Source organism: Sinocyclocheilus anshuiensis, unplaced genomic scaffold, assembly GCF_001515605.1.
Source record: "Sinocyclocheilus anshuiensis isolate Anshui unplaced genomic scaffold, SAMN03320099.WGS_v1.1 scaffold54, whole genome shotgun sequence".
NCBI lineage: Eukaryota > Metazoa > Chordata > Actinopteri > Cypriniformes > Cyprinidae > Sinocyclocheilus > Sinocyclocheilus anshuiensis.
The window spans coordinates 853,530-862,628 of record NW_015547654.1 but is presented as its reverse complement, the minus strand read 5'-3'; the positions used below and the strand labels follow the sequence as shown (position 1 = coordinate 862,628).

Below are 9,099 nucleotides of genomic sequence, written 5' to 3'. Positions count from 1 at the left end.
AATCGAGGAAACATAAATGTATAAATATATTACTATTGCGAAAATAACATTGAACTGCAAAATTTGAAATCCTGAGTATTTAATAATAAAAACATTTTTACAGAACAACATTAAAATTACAATGATAATATATATATATATATATCTGTTTTGATTTCAGTTCTCATTAAAGATTTGGGAAGATGTATTTACTGTTTTACAGTATTTACTGTAAAAAAAAAAAACATTCAGTGCATCAGAGTATGTATAATTAAATCAAAGACTTTGAGATTTGATAAATCACACCAACTGGGGAGTAACATTGTTTCATATACTAACCATTGCCAATTTTTACTCTCATTTGGCGCTAGACTGAGATGCTAAGGGCTTTCCACACACAACTGCTAGGTTGGGAGTAATCCATGCATACAGATGCATGAATGCATTTAAAAACATAGCATTTCAGTTTGTTTAGTAACTGTTTCACGAGTGCGCCTGCCCATTCGATCCTGCTAGATAATGGTAAACAAACTTGGCTTGTTGTACTTGAGGGAGGCTCGAACTCAGAGTAAGAACCCCCCTCTATGGATGTACGCAGTGGAGGAGGAAAAGAACAGAGAAAGAAAAGAATTGGAGGAGGAGAAGGGGAGGCGGAGGGATGCCGGAAGTATTGTCGCTTGGACGGAGCAGCGACTGCTGCTTATTCACGCTCGCAGCAATGATTGACAGGACTGAAATATTAGGCTCCTCCCGACCCTATGTTTGGAACTTTATTTAAGGCCATTCAAATGTGTCAATTTTCAAGTAGGAAAATATGGGGGGGAAAATCACATCCCTGAGAATCTCATTAAAATCTACAAAATGGTTTTAAAAGCTTTAGGCCACCTCATCCAGCTTGAGGGTCCAGGCGTCAGCGGGTGTGAAAGGCAGATCAGGCAGCAGAACAATCAGACCTGTTGTCTGCAGAGGAGCCCATTTTAGAGGCTCAGGGTTCCCCAGCAAAGTCACCTGAACAGAGATGCAACAGATATTTCATTGATATCTTACCAAAAAAGGAACACTTTTTTTTTTTCTAAATAATGATGAATTGAAATATTTACCACCGTGTTGTAGGAGGTTTTAGGCGTTAAAAGTTTAAAGGAGTTCTGCATGGGATTGGAGGTGAAGATCGCATACACAGTGCTGCTTTTTGACGTATACCTGGAATTGAAGGAAAATTTAAAACATTAAAATTAATGAGGCGTTCACAGCTTTAATATATATATATATACACAACATTCTAATTAGAACTAAACTAAGACTGCAGAAACAAGCAGAAAAGAAACAAGCAAAACTAGCTCACAAGAAATCAGACTCGACAGATCAAGATGTATATAAATCATTAATGACAATCAAATGATCTATGAACATGTCACAATTTCAGGGAAAAACTGTGTTTACTCTAGATTAAGTGAGAATAAGTACCCAGAAGTCTTAGCAGAGTTTTTGAAAGGCCCGTACAGTGAATGGGCTCTTACAATTGGTCTTAAAGTCATTATTTTAAGCAGCGACTCATGAATCCTCAACTATAATTTTCTCACATGGCTCCTGTTATACTCATCATGGTCTCTAGGTGACACTTTTTCACTGTAACCACAACTGGATTTTCTGAAAGTTTTTCAAAGGAACTGTAAGGCACAGACAGACAAGAGGAAGTTTAAAAACATCAACACACCAGACAGGAACTGTAGCATTCTCAGCCTGAACTCTCCAAGGCTTAGTTGCATAGATGGCTTCACCATTGACCTTCAGCCAGGCTCCAATCCCTCTGAGACGTTCCTCAAAGACAGGTGCAATCATGCCGTCTGATGTTGGCCCCACATTTAACAGGTAATTCCCTCCTAATGCCACGACATAAACTATGTCCTGTGGTCACAATATATGACAGTCATTAGGCACCATATGAACTTGCATAAGCGTTCTGTCAATATGGGGTGCTGTGTGTACATTAATGAGGAAAAAAAATTAACTTAAATTATTTTAGCAAATGGCTGCAATATAACAAAGAGTGAAAAATTGAAGGGGGTCTGAATACTTTCCGTACCCAATGTATATATATATATAAATAAAATACATTATTTACAATACAAGATCTTTGGTCTGTTAGCAACACATCTCACCTTTATAATGGATGGTAGATCCATCAGTTCGCTTAGCTTCATGTTTCGGCGATACCCCCATGATACTGTGTCCACTGACTGACATTTCTCCCACTTGTGATTGGGCAGTTCTCCAGGAGTGAACTTGTCAGCACAATTATAATAACCTCCATGTTTACAGTAACAGCCCAACCCCCATCTGTCATTGGTCACCACCACATCCTGTAAAGAGTGAAATAATGCAGGCATTATGATCTGAATTACAATTTGAGACACAGTTTTAAAATAAGAACAATATTATGTGATGATCTCACTTTGACCGGACTGTCGTTGTAGAGCCAGGCTAGGAATCCTGTAGAGTTCCAATAAGTGTCAGGTGCTTCCCAGTCCCCATCTGACCAAATCAAGTCCGGCTTGTACCTGAATCATCAAAAACATCACCAGTTAACTTCCATAAATGTCACACCATATATGTAAAGGTTGATCTTTCCACAGACAAGTCAGGCTTATATCATAAATGCTCTTCGTTCTCCAGCCTTTATCATCACATGACTGATGCAAATGTACCTGTTGACCAGATCGTAGAGCTCTGGCATGGCTTTTTTTTCAACAAACTCCTGGGTCTTGAAACCAGACTGCTTGTCACTCAGGTAGATGGGATTGAACCATTCATACAGTGAGTGGTAGAGTCCATAATGTAGTGATCTAATATAAGAAATGCAACATTTTTATATAAAATTCAGGGGGAAAAAATGTATGCAAAGCCTTACTGAGACATCCACCTTACTGAGATGTAAGAGCAGGCATGGTCTTTTTTAATTTGAATATGCAGGACTTTCTGTGCTTCCAGTTATTTTAGCTGTACAAAAACTGTTCACTGCTTGATGTTGCAAATTGGTATTTGTTATTATATTATGTTATTTTATTAATGGAATCAAAATTTGCACAAACAGTTTTTTACTGCACTTTGTTATTCTAGTTATTTACCTAAAGACTGCAACAAAAAAACCTCTTTAAAGACAAACCTACTGTGAGCGATGATGTTGTTGATCAATGGTATATACTTTTGTTAAGGCCATCAGCCCACATAATGTCAACTTATTTTTTAAATAATAATGTTAAACAGCAGAATTATCTTTACATATTACATTAGATGAAACACACACACACACACACACACACATATATATACACACGCGTGTGTTTGTGCAATAAATGTTGATATATCAGTATTACACCTGCAATGCTTTTATTAGTAAGTTCAAGGAAGGGTTTTCTCGGTTATGTTGGTTCTGTAAACAAGAGTCATAAACAATTTTATTCTTATTTTTCAGGTATATTCAAGTTTTGTTAACCATTTTGAGCTCCGTCACAAAATTATACAAATACCTGGTTATATGGTTATAAATGCGCTCTATTTGAAAAAATATCATATTCATAAAGTAAAATAATGTCAGTTTTACTAAATATTAGATTGTTTTCCACAGATTTTTTTTTATGATGAACTGAATAGCTTTATTGAATAGGCTAACTGATGTTATAGTTATGATTGATTTTTGTTGTTGTTGTTGTAAGATGTAGGAGGTAGCCTTATGCATATAGTATTGTGTATGTTGTCAGTTTTACCCGATGGAAGAAAAAAAAAGGAAGTAGCGAATTTCCGGGTGAAAAGATAATGTAGCCTTCGTAATCGTTACAATTAGCATCAGTCTGCCCTACAAGCACGATACCTCTTTCTTATCGCAGCACCCAAATCTCCAACCAGATCCCTGTGAGGTCCATTATCAACAGAATTCCAATTCCAAGAGGTCGGGGACCCCCAGTTTGTGAACCCCTCGTGGTGTTTGGATGTGAGGACCACATATCTGCGCAGAATGACAAGCATAAATATGAAGAACTCAGGAAGCATCACTGCAACCCCATGTTAAGTACATACTTTGCTCCTGAAGCTTCGAAGATATCAGCCCACTCGTCAGGATCAAAAAACTGCGCGTGGAAATCGGGTGCGAAGTCTGTATAGCTGAATCCAGGCGGGTAGTTTTTGACCATGAACAGGATGTATTCAGGTTTTAGTGCGACCTTCCAGTACCACCAGAACCACTCGCTGCCGAACGCAGGCACTGAAAACCCCCCCCAATGAACGAAGATCCCGAACTTCACCTCGTCGTACCATTCAGGAAGAGGTCTGGCGTCCAAACTGGCCCAGTCGGGCGTATATCGAGTCCCGAGAGATGATGCGCATGATAACAGACAAAGAAACAGCGATATCTGACTCCGAGTCACTTGCATGATCGATCACAAGTGAACTTCACAGACGTGCAAGCCTGTGATCAGCAGAAGTGACTCTAGCGCGAATGTTAGTATGCACCGACTTAATCACTAAAGCGAGATTTCTGCCGACAGCAGGTTTGTATTTGTATTTCCTGATTTATCATGCCATCCAACATGTGACTACAACACATGACTTACCTGCAAAACCACTTGTCACAAGGGATGTGGAACCCAATAAACTCAACATTTGTGACCCTGCCTGTGAAAACCTAGCTAAAGTATTTTTTTGTGTGTGTGTGATTTACTGTTTTCTACATAAAATCATCCTTCATAAAGATGTCGAACATTCTGTGAAAATATAACCTTTATATCTTTAATATTGACTGAGTAGGCCATGTCAAAGACTGAAATCATAGTGAAATCAATGGTTGAAATCAAACTTTGATGCTTATCTCATAATTAGATTTTGAGACTTTAGCCTGGATTTCACAGACGGTCACATTTGCTCGGTTTATAGCACTACTCTTGTGAAAAAAAAAATGGTTTCGGTTCTCGTCCGCATTGTTCACTGCCTCTGTAAATGTTTTCTTTTGTAAAAGGGGAAATGACCGCTTTACTTACTTCAACATTTCAAAACAAAATATTTTTGATTGCTTTTCTAAAAGAGAAACATAAATATGTCTAAAAATACTGCACATTAATAATCTAAATAAATATAACTGTAACAATTCAGATCATAAGTACTGCATTATTTCACTCCTTGCAGGATGTGGTAACCTAAACTTTTGTAACCTAAAAAAAAAAAAAAAAATCAGTTCAATGTTTTTAGTTTCATGTTTCATAACATTACACTTATGCAACAGACAATACTCATAACACTAATTTAATCAAGCAAATTAAATGAGACCACTAAATTGGTCCCTTAAACGTGTTTAAGGCAGATCACTTAAAATGATCATAATCCATAATAAGCCACTGCAAATTTGTACTAAACCCAAACAAAATGGTTGTAGTTTCCGAGCTGTTGTTCCCTATTCCAGTACATTTTTATTCCACCAAATATTTAACAGTATTTTTAATTCCACAAATAATATCGAGTAAAAAGTGTTTTGCAACAAAATAATTGCTTTGCATCTTTCTGCTTATCATCCTGTCCAGCAGTAATAGCACCCGCCTCTGCTTCATCTCCTTCCACCATAAACACAGGCCAGTCAATCTCATTCATTTGTTTTAGACAAATACTTAAATGACATTAGCATCCATTGAAATGGCATTTCAGTTTTAAGCATGGGTTCCGAGGTATTTCTTAAGCAATGTTATATCAAGTTATGAAAAGCATAAAATTAAGAATCTTAAAATCACAATTGGTTCTGATGTTTCATTCAGTTGGTCAGTTTTATTGTGCAATCAAATACAATAAAAAAAAACTTGATTTATACAAAACCTTAAAACATTTTTACAAAACTTTCTTAAAATCATTGCAATTTATTAAAATCTACAAAATGGTGTCAAAGGCTTTAGGCCACCTCATCCAGCTTGAGGGTCCAGGCGTCAGCGGGTGTGAAAGGCAGATCGGGCAGCAGAACAATCAGACCTGTCGAATGCAAAGGAGCCCATTTCAAAGGCTCAGGGCTCCCCAGCAAAGTCACCTGAACAGAGATGAACTGCATTTTATGATATCAATGAAGTGTATTTTTATTGCATTAAAATAACACATTTTATTCCTAAATTCTGATGAATTTATAAATATTTACCACTGTACTGTTGGAGGTTTTGGGCGCAGAAAGCGTAAAGGAGTTCTGCATGGGATTGGAGGTGAAGATCGCATATACAGTGCTGCTTTTTGATGTATACCTGGAATTGAAGAAAAATTTAAAACACTAACATTTTTGAGTGTGCTTATCTAAGACTCCAGGAACAGGCAGAGAAGGAAGCAAGATTATGATTGACTCAGCTTACAGGAATCCAGGCTGCTTAAAAAAACAGACCTATAAGTACTCAAATATTTTATGCCTACCATATGACCAGTTTACAAACATGTGAAGTATTTTTAGGGCAAAAGTGGGTGTTCACATCTACAGGGGTAAGTACCTAGCAGTTCAGCTTCTGAAAGTTTTTCAAAGGAACTGTAAGGCACAGACAGACAAGAGGAAGTTTAAAAACATCAACACACCAGACAGGAACTGTAGCATTCTCAGCCTGAACTCTCCAAGGCTTAGTTGCATAGATGGCTTCACCATTGACCTTCAGCCAGGCTCCAATCCCTCTGAGACGTTCCTCAAAGACAGGTGCAATCATGCCGTCTGATGTTGGCCCCACATTTAACAGGTAATTCCCTCCTAATGCCACGACGTAAACCATGTCCTGTGGTCACAATATATGACAGTCATTAGGCACCATATGAACTTGCATAAGCGTTTGTGTCCATATGTTTTATTCATATTATTCATATATATATATATATTATTTACAACACAAGAATCTAGTAATATCATCTAAGGCAAGATCTTTGGTCTATTAGCAACACATCTCACCTTTATAATGGATGGTAGATCCATCACTTCACTTAGCTTCATGTTTCGGCGATACCCCCATGATATTGTGTCCACTGACTGACATTTCTCCCACTTGTGATTGGGCAGTTCTCCAGGAGTGAACTTGTCAGCACAATTATAATAACCTCCATGTTTACAGTAACAGCCCAACCCCCATCTGTCATTGGTCACCACCACATCCTGTAAAGAGTGAAATAATGCAGGCATTATGATCTGAATTACAATTTGAGACACAGTTTTAAAATAAGAACAATATTATGTGATGATCTCACTTTGACCGGACTGTCGTTGTAGAGCCAGGCTAGGAATCCTGTAGAGTTCCAATAAGTGTCAGGTGCTTCCCAGTCCCCATCTGACCAAATCAAGTCCGGCTTGTACCTGAATCATCAAAAACATCACCAGTTAATCTCACACCATATATGTGGATTGTAAAGGTTGATTTTTGCACAGACAAATACAACAGACAAGTCAGACTTGTGTCATAAACAATTGCTCTTCGCTCTCTCCAACACTGTATCATCACATGACTGATGCAAATTTACCTGTTGACCAGTTCGTAGAGCTCTGGCATGGCTTTTTTTTCAACATAATCCTGAGTCTTGAAACCAGACCGCTTGTCACTCAGGTAGATGGGATTGAACCATTCATACAGCGAGTTGTAGAGTCCATAATGCAGAGACCTAATACAAAAAGTTAAAAAAGATATTAAACATTTCCACTGTTGCTGCCAAAGAATGATACAGTTCACTGAACGTTTTGGATACAATTCAAGAAACTACTCAAAACCTCACTCATACATTCATGTAGCTTTTAGAACCAGTCTAGCACACAGTGCCAGATTTAGCAAGGATTTACTGACATTAGCGATGAAAAGGTGTTGACAGAGTTATTTTTGCAGTTGACCTCGCATTTGTAGTTTTCCTTTCAGACGCAAATTTATGGGAGTTTTTAAATGTATCATGCAGGGTGATTTACTTTTTTGCGGCAGGTTTTTGTGCCATTATTTAACGCCAAAAACTTACTCTTCTTGTTTTTAGTAGACCCGCATGTCAGGCTATCATTGGCTCTGCTTGTTTGCGCTCTCACGCTAATTTGCCCTGTTTAGTAAATGTGGCCAATACCTCTTTCTTATCGCAGCGCCCAAATCTGCAACCAGATCCCTGTGAGGTCCATTATCAACAGAATTCCAATTCCAGGAGTACGGGGACCCCCAGTTTGTGAACCCCTCGTGGTGTTTGTTTGTGAGGACCACATATCTGAATGGAGAATGACAAGCAAAAGCATAAATATATAGAACTCAAGAACCATCACCGCAACCCATATCTACGTACTTTGCTCCTGAAGCTTCGAAGACATCAGCCCACTCGTCCGGATCAAAAAACTGCGCGTGGAATTCAGGTGCGAAGTCTGTATAGCTGAATCCAGGAGGGTAGTTTTTGGTCATGAACTGGATATAGCTGGGGCTTTGTGCTCCCTTCCAGTACCACCAGAACCACTCGCTGCCGAACGCAGGCACTGAAAACACCCCCCAATGAACGAAGATCCCAAACTTCACCTCGTCGTACCATTCAGGAAGAGGTCTGGAGTCCAAACTGGCCCAGTCGGGCGTATATCGAGTCCCGAGAGATGATGCGCATGATAGCAGACAAAGAAACAGCGATATCTGACTCCGAGTCACTTGCATGATCGATCACAAGTGAACTTCACAGACGTGTGCGTGTCCACTGTGATCAGTAAACGTTAATCTAAAGCAGTAATGTCAGTATGCACCGACTTCCGCACTATATATATTTCTAACGGCGAAACGTAATACAGACCCAAAACCCGAACGACCTGTTTGTATTTCCTGGTTTATCATATGACATGAACCATGTGACTACAACACATGACAGGCTACCTGCAAAACAACTCATCACAAGGGACAGGAACAGTACTTCAATATAGTGATGGGAAGTTCGGCTCTTTTCAAAGATTCGGCTCTTTTGGCTCGGCTCCCTTAGAAGAGCCGGCTCTTACGGCTCCCAAATGGCTCTTTATTTAGTATCACTCTGAGCCTTCTATTTTAGCCCAGTTTAGCAATTGTGAATGGTTTGTGTGTTTGGTAAGCATTTTTATTCAGTGTTTTCATAAAAGCCTTTTTATGCATTTTTTTTTCG

The 9,099-nt window shown here is 38.7% G+C and overlaps 2 protein-coding genes across 2 annotated transcripts; both read right to left on the bottom strand.

The window, feature by feature from the left end:
- Window positions 1–175: 175 nt before the first annotated feature.
- LOC107702109 (tissue alpha-L-fucosidase-like) lies at window positions 176–4,572 on the bottom strand. The gene is made up of 8 exons (XM_016504331.1): window positions 4,054–4,572; window positions 3,848–3,982; window positions 2,685–2,822; window positions 2,432–2,537; window positions 2,139–2,339; window positions 1,694–1,884; window positions 1,080–1,179; window positions 176–987 (listed from the first exon to the last, which is right to left on the bottom strand). The coding sequence occupies exons 1-8, from the start codon at window positions 4,404–4,406 to the stop codon at window positions 856–858; spliced, it is 1,356 nt and encodes a 451-aa protein (XP_016359817.1). The 5' UTR covers window positions 4,407–4,572; the 3' UTR covers window positions 176–855.
- Window positions 4,573–5,756: 1,184 nt separating this feature from the next.
- On the bottom strand, window positions 5,757–8,827 carry LOC107702108 (tissue alpha-L-fucosidase-like). Its single transcript, XM_016504330.1, has 8 exons — window positions 8,275–8,827; window positions 8,065–8,199; window positions 7,486–7,623; window positions 7,216–7,321; window positions 6,923–7,123; window positions 6,562–6,752; window positions 6,143–6,242; window positions 5,757–6,037 (listed from the first exon to the last, which is right to left on the bottom strand). Exons 1-8 carry the CDS (start codon window positions 8,625–8,627, stop codon window positions 5,906–5,908), a joined length of 1,356 nt encoding a protein of 451 aa, XP_016359816.1. The 5' UTR covers window positions 8,628–8,827; the 3' UTR covers window positions 5,757–5,905.
- Window positions 8,828–9,099: the final 272 nt, after the last annotated feature.